A 20,859-nucleotide genomic window follows, 5' to 3' on the forward strand; every position below is an offset into this window, starting at 1 on the left:
TTTTGTCTAAGACTATCTCTTTTAAGACGACACCAGGCGTAGCACTCTGAGGTCACCCTGGCTTCTAAGTCATGCAAGGTCCATGTATCAGTTCCCCTAAACCTATTCCATAGTACCTGCCAAATTCCAGAAACTCTAAATCATAATGATCCAGAAGCAAGCGCATTGTATTCCATACGGTTTATTTTTCTGATTCTTGGTGCCAGTTTTCCAATATTGCAAAGCATGTATTTGAATGAGTCTGTATTGGTGTTGTATACCATTTATTCCAAAGATATATATTGTTACAGGTATATATGGATCAAATCTGGAAAATTAGATCTAACATACTTCAGAATTTTGCAAAATTTTCCTTCTCACTTACTGCAAAAACAATCAACTTACATTCTTTTTCCATTTGTTAATAAAAGCAAACCTAGAAGAAGTCAAACCAAAAAGAAAGATAGAAAGAAAAAAACAAACTTCCTGCGCGTATTTTTTTACTTGAAGACTCAGATATTATTTGAAGAATGAGACCAGCCATAGAGGTGGAGAGGAGATAGAGAATGAAATATGAACTTTTGTTAGCACAAACAAATAGCACATTGAAGTGTACTTTCTTAAACTTTCCTCTGTTAACTTGAAATGAAACAAATCAAATTCTCTTCTTTGGGCTCTACCAAGGAGAGTTTTATTTTTTGAAAGACCAAAAAATCCACCACCCCATAACTTATTGAGCTGTGGGGTTTTTCTATATTCTCTTGCTGCTCTGCAATGACATTTATGCAGTAGGACATTAGATAGGTTATTTTAAAAATTGTGCATAGATATTTTGAGGGGGAAAAGTTAGGCTTTGAGCCGACTTGCATTATTAGAAATGTGTGGCTTTCTTTCTGATTTTTGTTTGTGTTTTCTATCATTTCAAATGAAGACTACAAGGAGAATAATATAACTTTCTCAGATTGTATTAAATATTGCATGGTAGTTTCTGGTGTACTCTTTACAAAGGGAAAAAAGGAATGCTACACTTCACATCTTAGCAGATACAGAGGTCAGTGCCTCTTCTAAACTGCCCCGATGCCAGAAAGAGGAGAGTTGTAATGCACATTCCTCATGGATCTTGCCACTGTTTGGTGTGCTACAGGAGAGAATTCTTTGACCCTAGTCAGTGCAAAGAATACTGGCCTTACAATATTTTCTGCCACTGAAGCTTGCTTCTTGAGGATGGTTGGCTTCATATAATATATATTAAATAGGAGATGTTCTTGGTTGAAATGCTGATTCATTTCACACTTTGAAATGCTGATTCATTTTGCACTGTGTTTTCCTCTCTGAACTGATAGAAGGATATTGGGAGAATTGTGGTAATGGAAATTGTTTATCTTTTTAAAAGTTATATTTTTTTTCTTAGTTTAACTTAGCTGTTTACATAACACAGGGTCTAAATTAACAGAGAATGTATGGTACATTGCCAGTACTACAGAGTATGGATTGTACTACAAATCTAATATTTGTATTATATTTGAAAATTTGCCTTGGTTTTCCTGTGTAGGAAAAATCTTGTTACCTGTAATACTTGATCATGAAAGCTTATCTGATCGCACATGTTGTCCTTACTTTAAAAATAATGTTGCCTCTAATGTTATAATATTGTTTTATCAGTGTATTATTGAAAACTGAACATTTCCTGTTGTTCGCTGCACTTATCCTGTATGAATGTACTTATCAACGTTGTAATTTTACTATTGAAGAACAAATAAATAAAAAATGAATATAAGAAACAAACGATAGATTGTTTTCAGACTCTGCAACACTTCTGCGTGTGTTTATTTCAATAACATTTACTATATAGAAGTGGTATGTTATCTGTATGGCACAAAGTATATGCTGTATGCCTATGTGTCTGTTTTAGACTGTATGTAAAGTCTGTGTTACCTTACATCTCCTATAAAAATTCAAATGAATTATGAACATTCAGTTAAATTCTGATGTTAAAGAGGAAGACTGAGGGTATCAGAGCCAGTTAGTATCTTTATCCTTATTTGAATGAAACATATTAGCTAGATAGATTTCTGGGAGGAACTTACAGTTGGTTCAGACATAATTAACTACTAACATTAAATAATTTATGTAATCTATCTCCCCCCACAATAATTTTATGTTCAGTGACCACTTCTTTAGAGTCAGGGGTCATTAGATAACCATATGTTGTGACCACTTGTGGTCCCAATTATAGCAAAGAGGCTTAAATATTCATAACAATGTATCATGGTGCTAAATCTATATATATATTTAATAGTGTTTCCACCCCCACATAATATATATGCATAGCTTGAAACCATCTTATGTAATGCCTTTAAAATGTCATTTTCAAGAATATTTTAATTTGCTAGCTGAGGGACCTATTCGTTTGAAACACATGTTAACATGAATAGACACTCCTTGAAATAATACATATAGATCATTTGAGTTATCCACTTCTCATCTCTTTGCAAATTTTCAACACTGCTAAAATTGTTTATCAGCATGACACTTGCAACCACTTACTCTTAATAGGAAGTATTTTGGATCATGGTGCAAGTATACATATTATATTCTAGGTATCGTAAATGAAACAATATTTTAATTGATGATATTAGACTTAATATGGCCATCTTCTCAGTTGTGTTTATCTTGCAACTGTTTTAGAAATTAAATAGGTCTTTGCTGAAAGTTTGTATGTAATATTTTATTCCTTGTATAATACAAAATTTTAAGTTAATTATGGAGTTTCACCTATATCAAGTTCCAATTTCTTAATTTAAAAAATAGTTTGTTTAAACTAAGTGGAATTATTTCTATTGTCAATTTACCTTGAGATGCGTTCTCATGATATCAGTGGAATTTATTTGGCAGCTTAGAAATTCATTGTTAATAGTTCAGCTGTAGTTCCCTTTACTTAGTACTTTTTGTTAGACACTTTTATTTGAGAATTCCAATTGAATCCAGTGAGATATATTGCAAGGAAACTAGAGCTGTTGTGTAGCAAATAAATTAGGATGCAAATACTCATCTATTCACACCCAAATTCTGATCCTCAGTTGTAGCATCCAAAATAAATATCGGGAAACAAAAATTGCCCCTCAGAGTACGCTATCCTTTTTCTAGAATTAACTTTACCAAATGGTGTCTGGCTTAAGATTTTCTGAGCATGGACATCACCATGTATTTTGGAAGCCATGCCAAGTTTCCTGAATTTGGCCCTAAATTATTATATTTTTTTCAACAGGAATCAATACAACTACAGCTTTCAAGTTTCCCCAGCCTACAAGAAGAGGATAAATCTAGTAAGGATGACTCTGAGAAAGAAAAAGAAAAGGATAAAAACAAAGAAAAAGATAGAAACATTGAAAAGTCCAAGATAAGAATGTTGTCAAAAGGTGAACATATTTAAATCATTGTTGAGTCATTCATCATACTCTCATATTAAGACATATTTGGATGCATTTTTGCTTGTATGTGTATTTGCCTTGGTTTGTGCCCAAAGTGTGGGGCTGTAGTATGTGTATTAGTTTACATATTTCTAGTAGAACACATATGTATGTAGTATCCACCCCATGTGACTCTTCTAGTACCATCAGAACTTTCTTCAACTACTTTTCTTTCTGCAGTCTTCTGCAGCACCAAAAACTCTCAGGTCAGATTTTTTGGGTGCACAATGACTGCAGAAAGGAGGGGATTGCTTCCTTCTGTGCAAGCACTGTATTGGATACTGGCCTAGATGCAAGCCTACACCTTGCGTGAACGACAAGTGGAAATGCAGCCCTGCAGTTTCATAGGGCAGTTCACCAGGGGCCTGATTCAACATACTCTTAGACTGAATGTTGCTAACTGCAACGATTGAAAAATGATTCAAAATCATCCACTCCATAATGTGATGTATGGACTCTCATTGCCTTAGCGATGTAAAATTTCTGGAAATTTTTAAATCATAGGAAGTGGAGAAACAATTCTGTTTCTCTTTCTTTCTTTCTTTCAGAAATAATCCAGTTTGAGATGGCTTTATCTGTCCTAGTTCAATGCTAGAGAATTCTGGGAAATGTAGTTTTGTGAAACATTTAGCCTTCTCTATCAGAAGGCTGTGATGCCACAATAAATTATAAATCCCAGAATTCCCTAGCACTTAAAGCCGTCTTGAACTGGATTATTTTCTACAGTGTGTTTTGGACCTTTCTTCATTTGGAAAAAAGTTTAAAATATAATATACAATACTTTACAAATCATTTTGTTACTTTATGGAGCTAAAATATTACATTTGCTTTTCTTTGTTGACATAATATATGACCACCTTGTCTTTTATATTTTACTCATTATTCTAAGAGACTTTTTCCAGAAAAAAATTGGCTTTGCAAAACAAAATGATTTTTGTCAATGTTTTCATTCCCCACCCCTGCCACACTCCTGGCCTTTACAGCTCTAGTTTAGTTTGGTGGATCTTAGATAGTGCTGGATTTGTATATTCTTGAAAGACACACTTATTCACTCATGACATATCTCCCAAATTCTTAGAATAAGATCAGCAGGTAACCTTATATCTGTATAAACTCTCTCACTTTCCATCACTAAGAGAAAGGTAAATATGTAGAGCAAGATTTCATGGTCCAATGAAGAGAAAGCATTGATTGTCTCATTTATTTATTTCCATAAAGAAGGAAGTCATGGAGAGGCTGAGAGAAACTAGGGAATGGTACATATCCATTTAAATACAGTTCCAAAGGTCAAATCATGATTGCATCAGTGGCCTGAAAGAGATGGACAAAAAGGGCCACATTGGGGGCACAGTGTGCAGATGATGCATGCCCCCACCTAAGATAGCCTGACGCTGGCCAGAAAAGGAGCAGCAAAAAACCCCACTCCTTTCTAGCAGCTCATTTAGTAGGCTGATCACAACTGGAGCCTCCAGAGGCTGCTCCAAGCCACCCATCTGTCTGACCTCTATGTTACATGTTTCTGACCTGCTCTACTCTGGGAATACTTTTCTATGGTATGTTTCTATGTGTACACATGCACAGTTATTGCACATGATTGTAATGAAGGGGATTTAAGAACATTGTTCTGTCAAAAGAACATTGTCCTATTGATGTTCCATTATAAAATTCATTACTGTTGGTACAGTACATTCTAATCCTATGCCATCACTGATGTTTAAGAGGTGCCACGGAGGGAAGGTAGCCAAAATAATTTACTTCTCTCCACATAAAGGAGGGAGTGTGGAATGCAAGCTTTTACACACAACCAGCGTTGTCGTATGAGGGGAACACACACTCCTTTTGCAGATTTCTCCACTAGTCTTGTATGAGTTTAAAGCACAGAAAACTTGCTGAAACAATATTTTGCTGTGCATAGATAAGCCCTTCAAATTCTTTATTGCTACTGAGAAATTACCTTGTGAGTTTGATTTTAACTTTTTAAAATTCTCAACATAGGGGCTTGACAGACCGCCCCTGAAGCTGCCTGTTTTCCCCTCTGGAGGGAGCCTGCAGCAACCAAATCACACGGGCTAAAAGCAAGTTCTTTTTGGCATACGCAGGTGCCATTGTGCACTGTGTCGCATCAATGATGCAAGAGCGGCGCCCCGACATGCAGATGCAGTGCCACGCTTGCATCATCATGGCAGCCCCCATATGGATGGGAGGCCACAATGGTGCAGTTGCTGCACACTCCGAAACCATAGAATCAGCGCAGACACGCCCCTTCCTGCCTGTCTGTCTCGGGCCTTATATTCCTGCAAATATTATGAATGCCACTTACACAATGTGTAAGTGTCATCCAGTTATTGCTACATTTGTGATGATCGAATCCTAGAATCATGATTCTTGGCAAACATCCTTATTGTATCATGAAAACAGACTTCAGAATGGAGCTTTTTAATCTCATCATATTATTGCTGTGTTAAAAAAAATCACTCTGGATAAGTCCTCTATGCTTTGGCTGCTTATGTATCTACGTACCTTGCTGCTTTTAAATGTGTTATGGGATGTAGATTCTTATTGGTACGCATATCATGTCTTGCATACCATATGATGATTGCGTTTGAATATAGGACATGAGACACTGGTGCTTGTGCCTGAGAAGTGAGTGCTTTATGAATTGGTTAAAAAGATATTCACTTCATATCCATAAAATATATGTCCAGAAAAATAAATCAATCTGAGTGCAGCTAGACATGATCAAAGTGCCCTGTTTTTGTTTGTTTTTATGTATTTGTTACCCTCAGAGAAACATTCTAGTCATATATATACATATATGACATTTTATTTTCTTCAAAATTTATCTCATGTTTCCTGAACAGAAATGCAAAATTCATGTTGAAACTTTGCTCTAGATGAAATCCAGTAGTTGTAATACATTTATGAACTGGCCAGGAAAAGAGCACCTTCATGTTAAGTTCCATCCAATTCCCCAGTTTAGTACTGAATCCTATTTTGTTTTCCATGTTGCTTGACTTTTCCAGCAATTTGCTTTTCCTCAAGGGCATAGAGATGTGTCCAAACTTTAAGATGTTTCAGTTTTTAAAGTATATACATTGCATTCCAAAACACAACTTATGATAATGCAATGTTGTACTTGATGCTTGTAGCTTTTCACAATTGACTTGGAAGAATGGATACACTCCCACTGTTTAATCAAGAAATTTTTATAACAGAATTAATAGCCTGCATGAACTAAGGCACTCTGTTACAAGGAATCAAGGTACAAGATGGGCTGGAGATGGGAAAAGTTTTGTTCCATATAGTGGCTTTAAAAAATATTTTTTTAAGGACTGCAACTATTAGTAATGTGTGTTTTTTCAGACTGCAGCCAAGAATACACAGATTCAACTGGCATAGATTTGCATGAATTTCTGGTTAACACTTTAAAGAACAATCCCAGGTAAGTGCTCTTTTTTATGTGGCTTATGATCTTAGCAACTGGGAGCAGTGTAATAATTGTTCTAGAAAATATGGTGGTCACGGTGTGGTGAATGTTATGAATGATGTTATGAAAGCATAGTGGTATATATTCAACATTGACTACTTAGCTGTGAATACATAACTAAATAACATCTCCAGGTCCAACTATCCACATCCCCATAGTAAGAGATGGTCTCTTCAGCTTGTAATGAGGAATCACAACAGGTGATTGTTGCAGCTTGCTCAGTAGTGGGAGGGGGTTGAAAATGTCATCATCCTGAATCTTAATTGCAAGTTGAAGAAACGCACTTGCATTGTTTTTGCTGCCTCTTGGTAGAGTACATTTGGGAGAGCATTTACAATCATGACAGTGCAGTGTTATGATCATGACTATGTAGTGAATATGGGGCACTAATGAATCCATAACTCTAGGTTACAAATCCATACCTACAATACAGAATGCCAGGCACTGATTTTTAACATCCAATCAAAATCAGAATGTATTCCATTTTTCCATCTCTTAATTGCACATTTATAGTCTTGGCCACTATTCACCCAGATTCTCAGATCCCTCTTTAGCCTTGTAAGATAACATTTCAAGATTCAGAATGCTCATCTACATCAGTCATTTTCAAATGTATCCTCCCTGCCATATGTGATGTGAGTTCTCTTGGGCTACTTCCTCATTGCATTGTATAAGGCCAGTGCCCACTGAACACAAGTTGGGTAGCAGTATGGAGATTCAAATAGAAGCTCCCATAAAGAACTATAGAATGTTCTGCACTGGAAATTTGGATTCATGGTTTCAGCATTGGGATTTTTAATGATTTGTAGATCCAACAAAGACACACATAGCATGTTGCTTAATGATGTTTATGTAATAAGGAACAAGTCAGTTTACAATAACAGTTTCAAAGGACAGACTGTGACTTCTAAAGTGCTATACAATTTGATCCGAGCTACGTAAAACTTTATTAGTCCTATTTCATGAACACTTCCATAGGTGATCTCAGGAGACAGTGTGCTGAAGTGCCACATATTGGCAAGGGCTGCATTACAGAATGAAGAGCTGTAAAAATCACCTGATGTAGGATGTAAACTATAGCATGCTATAAAAAATATTCAAGAAGAGGGGGGGGGGAAGGTTATACTATCATAAGATAATTCAGCCTGAATTACTTTTTGAATATGTTCACTTGTCCATTGGGTATTTTTGCATATATAATATTGTGCTATTCATAAACAGAATTCAGTGCTTGATTAAAGCAGAATTATTTGCAAGCACTGAAATGTACCTCCCAAGCACACATTTGAATAGTATCCTTTTATTAACAGGGATAGAATGATACTGTTAAAAATGGAGCAGGAAATTATTGATTTCATTAATGACAACAGGTAAGTTTATTTACAGTATTGATTTTTTTTGGGGGGGGGGACTTGATGAACACTGTCTGTGCTGCATCCTCTTGTTTGAGACATGTTAGAAATGGATACTCACTTCAGTATTCTTCATAAGATATACAGTACAGGGATTTGGGCCCTGCTATATGCAATTCACACTTTTTAAAAAATGGATGCCCAGAAACTGGGTATAATACTTTTTACTTTTTAAAAAATGATGATTAGATATATTATTCCTCATGTTTTCAGTGTAGTTTTGTAATTTTTTCAGATTGGTTTTATTGAAGAGTGTCCTGAAACAGTTTCAGAACTAAAGATAAAGGCCTGAAACACATGGGCCAAATAAATAAATAAATAAATAAAAATAGCGGCTTCTGGCTGCTTTGTGGGTTTGGTGTTTAGATAGCGCATGCCCCCAATGTGGCCCAAAGCCACTCTGATACCACACTCTGGTCCTTTGGGCCAGAGCAAAAAGGAGTGGGTTTAAACTGACTCCTGGCTGCGCAGCTTGAGACCTTTGACAGCAGCCCCCTTTGAGAATGGGCCAAGTAGTTGCCATGGTCCTTTCCAGCCACTCCTTCCCAGCCATCTGTTTCACCCCATAGAAATGTTCCTTGCTATACAGACATATAGGAGATATGGGTCTAAATTCCTGTCCTGCCATAGTGCTCACTGAATGACCATGGGCCATTCAGAGGCAGAGCCAGGTTTGAAGATTCCCTAGCAAGGTTTATTTATTTATTTATTTATTTTTATCCCGCCTTTCTCCCAAAGTGAGACCCAAGGTTCTGTCCAAAACCCACTTTCCTCTGGCTGCAGTCACTGCCACTCTACCTGTCCTGCCTTTTAATGATTGTTACCTGGGATAGTGTTACGGGAGCAGCAGCAACATATTCCACCTGCAGTTTGAAAGTACTTCTTGAAGTGTGAGCAGGAAAGTGCTGCTTTCATACGGTCACTGCTTATGGTGGGGATGCGGCTGTGGCCATTTTTGAGCTCTCCCACCATATGCGGCGACTGCAGATTCTCCAGTCCGGTTCGGAAGTTTCAGCACCTGCCCTATAAGACAACACTTGGCATATAAGACGATCTCCGACTTTTGAGAAGATTCTCCTGGGTTAAAAAGTAGTCTTATACGCCAGAAAATACAGTAATTTGATTTCTTCTCTTCCGCTGCATGTTGATCTTATTACTTTCCTGCGTAACTCTGCTTTAAAAATGAGGTGCCAAATAGATGCATAATGTTACTTAATTTTTAAAAAAGAAATTAATAAAAATAACAAGTGTTACAGTAAGAGGAAGGCTCTTACTGATTGGACAGGTGAGTTAATAAAGACTGATGTCTGAAAGAGAGGCATTTGAAAATGGACTGCTGCTGCTTCATCCTGTCAGAGGCTGCATCATATTGAGCCCTTTGACGTTTTGTTCCAGTAATCATTATAAAAAGTTCCCCCAGATGTCGTCGTATCAGCGAATGCTTGTGCACAGAGTGGCAGCCTACTTTGGCATGGATCACAATGTGGATCAGACTGGGAAATCTGTAATTATCAACAAGACCAGCAATATGAGAATGTAAGTGGTATCTTGCTATTCTCTTACTATTTTTATTTTTTAAATTCCACTTGGTGTCATGACTACATTTTATTTACTGTATCCAGGGTTCTTTCTTTCTTTCTTTCCTTCTTTCTTGCCCGTTTATTCCCATTCTTCCAGCACACTGAATATTTATTCTTATTTTTACCATTCATTCAAATGTGGAGTATCATTATGCCTGTCCTTGGAAGAACATTGAGGCCATGAAATATGTTGAAGTAATTCAATCTGTTCGTTGATAAGAAAGCTATGCAGTGCCGCTAGAATGGAATATTATTTTTACGGTTCTGTTATTATCGCCAGAATGTGGGTGGGGAGGAAACAAATTGTTTTCTATTATTCTTATGTAGAGTAGTGGAAGCTGTGATGTGTAATGGTACTTTTAACCCATTAGATTAAAAGCATCCTGACATTTCCCTCCCTACTTTCTGTTCACAGGACTCTTATTTTGAACGAGGACTTCTTTATCTTTGTTCTTGTGATTCAAGATTTTTAAAATATATATTATTATCTCTTCACAGTTTCTCTACCATCTCTGAATTAATTCGCTTCACATAATAAATGAACTGAGAACATGTAGTATGTAAAAAAAGGGATGTCAGAGAATTGAAAGACTTAACAGTACTTTTTATATTATTAGGTAGGCAGGAATCTATTAATTTATGTAATTTAAGAATGTGTGCTTTGCCATTTGCACTTTGGAAAAAAAAAACCTACTTTTTTTTAGAAAAGGACATTCCTCTGTTATAAAAGTAATACCTACTATGTCTGAAGCCTGACTGCACTATCTCCCAATATACTCATTTTATACCAGACAGATTAGTCATATGTTTGCCTTTGCTATCACTCCGTTGATACAGGCTGCCTCCTTGTTAGTTTCAGTAGAGAGAACAAGTTTCTGCAGTTGGATTTGCTGCTTCTGTTAAAATGAATGAGGCAGCCCATGCAGTTAGGGTAATTCTGCTAATGATTCGGTGCATCTGCTTCTCTAAGAAACTACTTGAAGGGAAACAAACAATGGCGTCCATTTAGTTCAGTTTATAATTAGACATCTGCACCCAACCCAAAGAATTGACTGATCAGATCAATGCACAAAATGTAGCCCCTTCCTTCCTCTGAGATACTATACCTATGACTTCCTGTTTCCCTTGAGTTCTTGTTTCTCAGTCTGTTGCCTACTCTCGACTTTTGCTTCATCTCCTTTCCCTCTGGCTTGTCTTTTAACTCCCCTTTCTCCTGCTGGTTCTTCCCAAGTTTCAGCTGTATGAGACTTCACAAAGCTAAAAACTCTGCCTGGACTATAAGGGAAAAAGACTGAAAACATTCTGGAAATTTCCAAAACCCTTGGATTATGTATGAACATTCTGTAGCAGAAAACCAGTGCAGCCGACTAGGGTAGATGTACTTGGGGAATTCATCTGTTACTGATTCTTATTTAAAAGACTAGCTTTATCACTTTTCTAGATATTGCAATGCAGATTTGGGCCATTTAAAATATATCAAAATATGTATTTAAATATTTTAAATAGAAGATAAGTATTGAAATACAGTTGACCCTCCGTTTGTGCAGATGATCCATTACGCCCCCCCCCCCCCATGGAGGCTCATGCGTATTCAAGCCCCATAGGATTGAATAGGGCATGTGTCCATGCGCATGGCCCAGGTGTGTGGCCCGGGCACGCGTGCCATTAAAATTAATGGAGGTCGCCCCTCCGCATATAATTGAGGTCACGGATCTGAAATCCATGAGTTAGGAGGGGCGACTGTACATTCCTTTTAAACAATTAGTGATTAATTGGAACTGGAATAGAAGTATGGGTAAAATAATGAGAAAAAAAAACCCTAAGTAAGCACCTGTCCTTAAATCAGGGATATGTAATGAAATCCTAAAGCTGCTTCTCCCAATTACAGTAGTTTGGCCATAGGACAGTATCTGGCCAGTCATGTCTTTATACTTGACTCTTTGGGCACATTTCTGCTGTCTGCTGTGGTTTCTGTCCCTCAGCTTATTTCTTTCCTGGCATCCTGTATGCCTCCTGACCTTACACACATGTATGTGGAAACCTTCAGCGAGCAGAAGTTCCTGGGCAGCCTGGGCAGGTTGAAAGGTTAAGTCAGACCTGCACAACTTGGCAGCAGGTGGGGGTCAAAATTAAAATCAGCTAAACTTCTTTGGGCGACAGATAAGTTTTAATTAATAATAATTATTATTGTTAATTAATAATAATAAATTATTATTAATAAAGTATATTAATTATTTTTATCTCTTATGATAGTTTTATTTAATTTTTTAATATTTCCATAAACAAATATCTTCCTACATTCTGTTACATACTATTACATTTTAACACATTATTAAAGTATATTAATTATAACAATTAATAATTAATTACTCCTACTCCTACTCCTCCTAGCCAGTATTCAATTCCCCATTCAGCCATTAAACCCACTGGGTGGCTGGGTCACACTCTCTCGACCTCGGGAAGGCAAAGACAAATCTCCTCTGAACAAATTGTGCCAAGAAAACCACAGGATGGGTTCTCCTTAGGGGTGCCATAATTCAGGAATAATTTGAAGGCATGCAACCCTCAGGGGGAGGGTTAAACACTGGCTCCCACTGCCCAGCCCAATCCACGCACAGGGAGGCAGCTGCAGCAGCACCAGACCTCCCTGGAGCACATTGTTGCTTTGGACCCCCATGAGGAATCCAAGGAGGAAAGGGCAAAGGAGGACCTCTCCCACAGGGAGTGCTCCCCCAGCCAGGCAGTCCTATATGCTCTGTCCCCAATTGGGATGCTTAGCACAAGCTGCCCTCTGTTTCCTCAACCCGCCCCAGCAGCCCAACTCAGCCCAGTGTCCTTCTTTCTCCCTCACCACTTCTTCTTCTTGCCTGCCTCAGTGGCTCTCCCTCACCCATGGCACCAAGCCAAACCTCTGCCTCCCTGCCTTTCTTACCCACCTCCATCCCTCCCTTTCCTTCACATCCAGGTGCAGCTGCACCAGGACAGGCAGCCTGGTGGGGAAAAGGTCTTGATGGAAGTTGAGCCTCCTCAAAATAGAGGACATTTTGGAATTCTTTCCATGCCCCCAGAGAAAGAGTTAAAATGTAGGACTTGTCCTGGGAAAAGGTAGGGTGTCTGCTCACCCTAGCCTTGAGAGGCAAATGTTTGCCTTTCCTCCTCCGCCACCCAGCTCTTTCCCGCAGGCCTCTGAAATCCTTTGGTGGGCTGCAAGCAGCCCATGGGCTGTATGGTGTGCAGGCCTGGGTTAAGCATTTCTCTGTTATGAACTGCCTCATCTAAAAAAAAAATTGTCTGGAAAATGAAGCCATCAGAGTCTATATCTAATCTGGCTATTTCAAATTCAGTATCAGAAAGGATTGTTAGTTTTCATTTGCTAAATGCAGCTGCATTTACTGTAACCATGAATATTTTGATGAAATGTTTCCTAAAGAATGTGAAGCACACTATTTTCACAGGATTCAGCACTTGTACTTTTGACTCGTTGTTGCAGGGATTCATCTACCTGGGCTTCCTTTTTAGTGGAAATGAGAAATCTGCACCAAAATTATAACCTAGCTATTTCCAGAGCTTGCTATGTTTAATTTCCTTTTCATGAGTAGTAAACAGAGCTGTGATCAGGCCCAGAGACACCAGGAGTAGGACTTTTATCATCAAATGTGACAAATTTGCTAGTCAATTGAAGGACACTCATATTCACTCAAAACATGACACCACAAGTACTGCAGATTCTGGGGAATTTTCTGTCTGGTCAGAGTTTTTGTTTCTTTGTGTTTTTTTTGGGGGGGGGAGGGTGGAACAGTTTCAGTCTTTGCAGCCTGATGAAGTGGACAAGACTCTTGTCCATCATGACTAAAAACACTGAGTAGATGTGGATTGATGTGATGGGTTCAAGGGATGGTAATTGCCTTGGTTTTTCAAGCCCTATTACTAAGATCATCTTTTTGGGCAAGGTGCTTGAACATGTGGTAGCAAGCAACTCCATCTGACCTTGGAGTAAACAGATTATCAAGATCTATTTCAGGCTGGTTTCAGGCTAGAGTGTTGCACTGAAAAAACCTCTGATTTACAGCCTAGTCTGTAGAAAATACAGATTCTACTTTTTTTGATCTTATTGATTTGTCAGTGGCTTTTCAGTCCATTAATCATGGCTTGTTTGTAAACTGACTTTGCAAGATGAGAGTGGGAGGCACTGTACTATAAGGGCTCCATTCCTATCTACAGTGCCAATAGTGCTGAGAGACTCCTGTTCAGTCTCTTGGCTACTGTAGGGTTCCATTCTATTGCCCATGTTGATGAAGTCATCAGGAATTTTTGGGTTGAGTGCCATCTGTACGCTGATGACAATGAGCGCTACTTCTCTTTGTCATTGAAATCAGTTGGGGCTGCTGTGCAGGTACTGATGCTGTAATAGACTGGATGTTGGCCAATAAAGCATAAGATGGAGACTGTGGTGGTTCTTGTGTCTGGGAATTGGGTAACCTACCTGCCCTTGAATATGGCTTCACTCCCAGTGAAAGAATGGGTGCATAGCTTGGGAGTAATCATAGATCTATTTCTGTCACCAGAGACCAAGGTCTACTTATGGTTTAGAATAGTTAATGCCAGCTATGGCTTTCCCTGAACAGGGATAATCTTGTCACAATAGTTCATGTTTTGGCACCTTCTGCAGAGCACTCTATATGGGGCTGCCCTTGTAGGAGACTTGAAGTTGCAGCTATTGATAAAAATAGAAGCTAGATTGCTGAGCAGAACTTTGCCTAAAAAACAAATAACTCTGGTCTTCACTGGATACCATGTGTTTGTGTTATGGTTCAAAGCGGTGAATGACTTGGGACCTCAGTATTTGAGTGAATGCTTCTTTCTGTATGCACCTAACTGGGGACTGCTAGAGGGCTCTTTTCTGTGTTCCATCAGCAATATGTTTCAAGAATGTGAGAGAGGATATTATCATCTGTGGCACCATGATTATGGAATGCTCTTCCCTGGGAAGCTTGATTATCGTCAGTACTGGTGTCATTCTCATTGCAAGTAGAAGCATTTTTTTTAATTAAAGCTTTTGCTGCTTGATTGATTTTATACAAATATGGCCATGTACATAGGTCTCATATTGTCTTAAACTGTTTTCACATTTATTAAACTGTCTCATTTTAACTTGCCAAGTTGGCTAATGTGCTTTTATGCTATTAAATTGTTGACTGTTGTTTAAAATTGGTAAAATTGATTTTATTGTACTCTGCCCTGAAATACTTATATATAGGGTGGAATATAAATGTTTTGATACATATAACTATAGTTTAATTGTAATATCACTCCTTGAATGGTATAACTTATTTTAGTTATGTGGTGTGTTTTGTGCAATGAAGGCACTGGCTTAATTTAGTTACATCTAAAAAAGTGAAGAGGCAAGGAATTGTTTGTAAAATATATCTGTGATGGTAACTAGAGGTTTTGGTTGGTTGGTTTTTATCCTTGGAACTATAATTAATATAAGCCATTCTTTAAATGTAATTTTCCAAGTTCTTGACTTAGGCCCAAAACAGACAGGTGTTTAGATGATGCACACCCCCAAAGAGCTTAGAAGCTCCCCCAGGGTTGTGCCAGGGCCACCTAAGGTGGGTCCAAAAGAAGCAACTGTTTTCCACTTCTTGTCACAATCCATTTAGGACTGTGACAGGAGACACTCTTTGGGCCATGGCGTATGTTTGCTGCGCCCCGGGGTGATGGAGCCAGGAGCAGCTTCTGGCCACTCCTTCCTGCCTGTCTGTTTCACCCCTTAGTTAAAAATCACTTGTGGGATATTCAAACCACTCTCTGTTCCTTGAATCTTTGCTGTCCTTCATGGTTGCTAGACCATAATGGTGTAATGACTGTAGAAGTCACAATTTCCAGATTTCACCAGAGTTCAGTTTCAAGACCTAACAGCCATTCCTCTTAGCTGTGATGTATTTTGACCAATCTTTGTAGCACCCATGTCTTTATGACTTGAGTACAATGATGTCCCTTCTCTGATTAGTCCTGTCCTGTCTTGTTTTTCTTTTCTTTTCCATGCAGCATATGTGCTCTAACACTGATCTTTTGTGAATCACGCTTCTTGATAGGGGAGGCACAGAGGATACAGTGATTCAGTTCTGCAGAAAATGAACTGCATATGCTTAGAGGCACTCAGCTATTTTCATTAAGAATTATCCAACCATGATTCAGTGACTAATGTTTGCACTTGAAGAGTATCCTCTAGCTGAAATAAACACATAATACATGGTTGATGTGTTCCTTCAAATCATTTCTGACTTATGGTGATCCTAAGGCAAACCTATCACAGAGTTTTCTTAGCAGAATTTGTTCAGAGAGGTTTACCTTGCCTTCCTCTGAGGCTGAGAGAGTGTGATTTGCCTAAGGTCACCCAGTGGCCCTCCAAGGCTGAGCGGGGATTAGAATCCTGGTCTCCCAGTGTTCTAGCCCAACATTCAAAACCCTACATGATACTGGCTCTTCATAATACCTTACTAATCTTAATTAAGGAGTAGGTAAACAGTATACATTATGTGGTTGAAAATCCTCAGACAATAAGAGTATTATGGTATTTGTTGGCCACCTGGAAAACCCAGTTGGAAAAATACAGTTTTAAATCAGAAGTTATTGAAGAAGTTAATATTAAACGAACTCCTAAATATCAATGGGGACAACCTCCATGCCATTTGTTGAAAATCCATTTTTTTGTTCTGAATATTAAATTACCAGTTAATTAACACTAATCTAAGTAGTTAAATGACTCTGACTGTGGGACATGTTCCTTTTAAATTCCTTACATCTTTGGCTTTTTATGCTCATTGTCTCTGTTCATTTACTTCTCTGTTCATTTCCTTCTGGTTGAATACAAGATTATTCCCAGTTCAGCAGACTTATCACTCCTTTTACAGATGCAGCACTGTTTGCCATCATTCCTATTGCTAGTATAGTCAGCCCTTCTTATCCACAGATTTTTTTATCCATGGATCCAAGCATCCAAGGCTTGAAAATATTCAGAAAAAGTATAAATTCCAAATAGCAAACCTTGATTTTCCATTTTAGATAAAGGATACCATTTTGCTATGCCATTGTATTTAATGGGACATGAGCTTCCACAGATTTTATTATCCATGAGGGATCCTTGAACTAAACCCCAGAGAATAACAAGGACCCACTGTATTGATATTTGCCCCTAAAGTTTGTAGTTAGAACATTTTTGCTTAGGTAATGATTAGTCTCTCAAATCAAAGTCAGAGTTCACACTGCAAAGTCAGAGTTGCAATGTTGCCCTCTCCTCATATAAATAAAATGGCTAGAGGGCCTCTCAGGCACAGACAACAAGAATATGACAGCCAAGGATGGGCTTGTTATATACAGAAGATGACAGACACCACTATGTACAATGTCTTTGAAAAAGGTCTGGTGTATATAACAAGTACAATCTTCTGTCAGTTTAAAACAAAACAGCCCTTAAAACCAGGAGCTGCTGTTACCACATGTCTTTATGTTGACTCTGACTTCTGGTGACCTACCATAGGAGATTATCGCACCACTGAAAAATGTGTCTTACTGCTGCCAAATTCAGCTGTACCCTGGTGTTATCATATGGCCTTTCTCCCCAAAAACCACCATCCAGGTACAGCCTGGCTCCAATGCAGGTTCCTGAACTCACTTAGGCGGTTTTTTTTCAAAGTTGGAAAGCTCCTGACTTTGAAAAATGGCCACCAAAATGAGTTCAGGAATCCGCATTGGAGCCAGGCTGTACCAGGATGGTGGTTTGGGGTAGAAAAGCCATGCAATAACACCAAGGCACAGCCTGAATGAAGCTTGAATTCGGCAGCAGTAAGATGTGTTTTTCAGCAATGCAAACAGACCTCCTGTCAGGCTACTCCAATACCTAAAACCTCTGCATGACACTGGAATGAATTGGTACTAAAAATGTGGATGAATGTTAAGAAATCTCCAGTACGTATCTAAAAATAAAGAGAAAATCCACTGTATCATTATACACATGTGCTGAGATATTTTCACTTCCCTGTGCACACGTTTTCTTCAAGTCCTTTCCAGTTCTTTACATCAGGTTGTATGCACTCCTCTGCACTCTCCCTCCCCCCCTTACATACACACATATGACATATTCATGTGTAGAGCCCAATGTAAAGTACTGGAAAGGACTTCAAGGAAGAAGTGGAGGTAAGACACTCCACTGTTTTAGATCTTTACTATTTAGTTAAAAGTGTAACATAGAGCCAGTACATACCGGCACAAAGCAGCATGGTGGTGGCAAAATAAAGGCTCAGCGTGGCTCAGCATCCACATTCACCAAGCCTTTATACCGGCACTATTACATCATAAGGCTGAAGCCCCGTCCACACCAGAAAGCAGCATCATAAGGGTGGCATCACAGCCCTTATGACACCGCAAAAAGAAGCTCTGTTTCAGAGCTCCTTTTTGATCCAGATCATTGCCGCAGCCGTGCGGTTCCTATGGCAACGATCCAGAGAAGAAAGCGACGGCTTCTGGCCATCCCTTTCTTCTCGTCTGTCTCACGCCCATGTATAACATATGTACTCATATAGTATAAATATCCATAAATATTATATTCATTTGCCTAAGAGGTAAATGGAGTGGTAGTCTTATTCATATGTAAGAAAGTTAGAGGCTCCAGAAAGATTTGCGCTCTTTACATTGCTACCATCTCACAGTGTAATCAGTTTATTAATTAAATGATTCCAACTGTACAGCCATGGGGAATTTAGTGATCAAAATTAGGTTGGCCATAAACTGGGTAGTGAATCACCTAAACATGTTGATTCCATATGGACTGCCATCACACCATGAATTCACAAAGTCACTTTGTGTTGAGAAATTTAGCTGTATGAATCTGTCTGCAGTTATGAGGAACAGATCTTTTAGTTTCGTTTATGAAAATGTTTTGATCCAATAGGTAATAGGATTCTAAGGATTTATGCAATGCTGATTAAATGAGGACCTGTTCCAGAATTGTATTTCACATACAGTATTTTAAGCAGAACGAAGATAGATTTGTTGTGGGTGCATATTGTGGACTTTAAAGATGGGAGGGGGAATCTCTTGGTACACATTAACAACCAACCACTTTGGCTGTGTAGGTTTGATAGTGGCATGAATGTTTTTTCTCCTTTGTAAAGTTTCATTTTTAGACCGCCAAAAATTGCTCACAGAAATGACAAACCAGTTCTTTCTTGTGGTATTCATACAGAGCTTTCTCGCCCTCAAAAGTCACAGAAATGTCCAAGGACAACACTTAGGAGTAATGAACCATAGCTAATGACTCCATTATTAATTTTTCAGTGTAATATAATCTCTGAACTAATTTGTTTGGGATTAAGGTGGTCATGTACTTTATAGCTGTTACACTGTAATAAAGTGTTGTAAAGTGTTAGTTAACCGTTAGCCAATCATTGCAGCCTTTGTTAATCACTATCGTCTCACAACTCAAGGGTGTAATTTTGCCATAAATAAAATTAAAATGATTAGTCTTTAGTCTGACCTTGGGAAGTAGAAAAGTACCAAAGGAAGCATAATGTGTTCTAATATTGTGCTGGAAACATACCTGAATAGCATTACTTTGTAAGATGATATTAAACTAGCTTCAGCTCCATGCTGGGAACACCTCTTTAAGTGTGCCAGCCTCTGGATGATTGAAGCTAACATTCATTTTGAATTAGTCTCTCACAAAATCAGTATTCGGTCCTATCACTCTTTGAAAATGCAGGTTTGTGGTTTGAGTGTTGGACTATCTGATTCCAGGTTCGATTCCCTGCTTGGCTGTGGAAACCCACTGGGTAACCTTGGGCAAACCACACACTATTAGCTCCAGAAAAACCAATGATAGGGTCACCTTAGCGTGGCCATAAATTGGAAATTACTTGAAAGCACACAATAACAATTATTTTAAGCCTAATGTTGGGAGTCATAGAATGCTTTTCTGATTATTATTTTTTTTAAATCCAGAATATTCTGTCATTGTGTTCATTCTTCTACAAGATAACTTTAAATCGTCTATATTGTTACAAAACATTGTACTTTTTTGGTACTCAATCATTTAATACCTAAAACATGAAATGTTAATGTCTAATATAGTAACTGTCCATGTAAAATAGACCTATGCCAGATAAAATTAAAATGGCATTTCACAAAAGCTTATGTGAAAAAGAAATCCAGAATATTAACTTAAATTAACCAGGCTCTGCTCAGGTAGTTCATCTGGAATAATAATGTGTATGATCCTGTTTTTATAGGGGTTTTTTTGTCGTTTGCACAATACAGTAGTTGATATTCATGTGAGCAAGTAATGCTCTTGACATGTATTTGTAAATGTACTTGTTTTGTTGTTGTTTGTAGGGGGGTTGTTCTTCATGCAAAAGCTTTCACCTCATTGTAAAGCTAATTTGCATTTGCTTGATGGGTCCAGACAATAAAATTATACAGTGTTGTCTTCCAAGTAATTTCCTCCCTCTCCTACCTCTTCTGTTCATTTTGAATTTATACCACAAGACTCATTCCCTTTTGATATGTTTGAAAAGAATGCATAACCAGCATCTATCCAGCATCCACTCATAATTCATCCCACAACTGATAAACACATACATAAGGCATACTTGTTATCTGAGGGTAACAATTAATAGTTGGTGGGGACATGGCTCTGTCAAAGAACCATGACTTTGATCATGGAAGGTGCCAGATTTAAAACGTAGCATCTGAAGTTAAAAATATGTACACGTCCCACCAATGGTTGTACTGAATATTCATGATTTAGAAGATCTTGGACACATCTATAAATATGCTATGTCATAGCCCCTGGTAAGTATCTGTGACTAGCTGGATTTTTAATAGCACATCTGTTCTGTGGTTGTTCTTAGAATGTCAAGAATGGATTCTAG

At 38.2% G+C, this 20,859-nt stretch overlaps 1 protein-coding gene across 11 annotated transcripts in view; it reads left to right on the forward strand.

Annotated features, from left to right (window-relative positions):
* Positions 1 to 20,859, forward strand: part of ARPP21 (cAMP regulated phosphoprotein 21) — a 257,279-nt gene that overhangs the window by 150,030 nt on the left and 86,390 nt on the right. For all 11 annotated transcript variants that reach the window (XM_042472521.1, XM_042472515.1, XM_042472523.1 and 8 more), the window contains exons 6-9: positions 3,248 to 3,398; positions 6,813 to 6,891; positions 8,247 to 8,306; positions 9,744 to 9,884. In XM_042472521.1, coding sequence (XP_042328455.1) covers positions 3,248 to 3,398; positions 6,813 to 6,891; positions 8,247 to 8,306; positions 9,744 to 9,884 — 431 coding nt within the window. The remainder of the gene's footprint in view (positions 1 to 3,247; positions 3,399 to 6,812; positions 6,892 to 8,246; positions 8,307 to 9,743; positions 9,885 to 20,859) is intronic.

Source organism: Sceloporus undulatus, chromosome 6, assembly GCF_019175285.1.
Source record: "Sceloporus undulatus isolate JIND9_A2432 ecotype Alabama chromosome 6, SceUnd_v1.1, whole genome shotgun sequence".
Lineage (NCBI taxonomy): Eukaryota > Metazoa > Chordata > Lepidosauria > Squamata > Phrynosomatidae > Sceloporus > Sceloporus undulatus.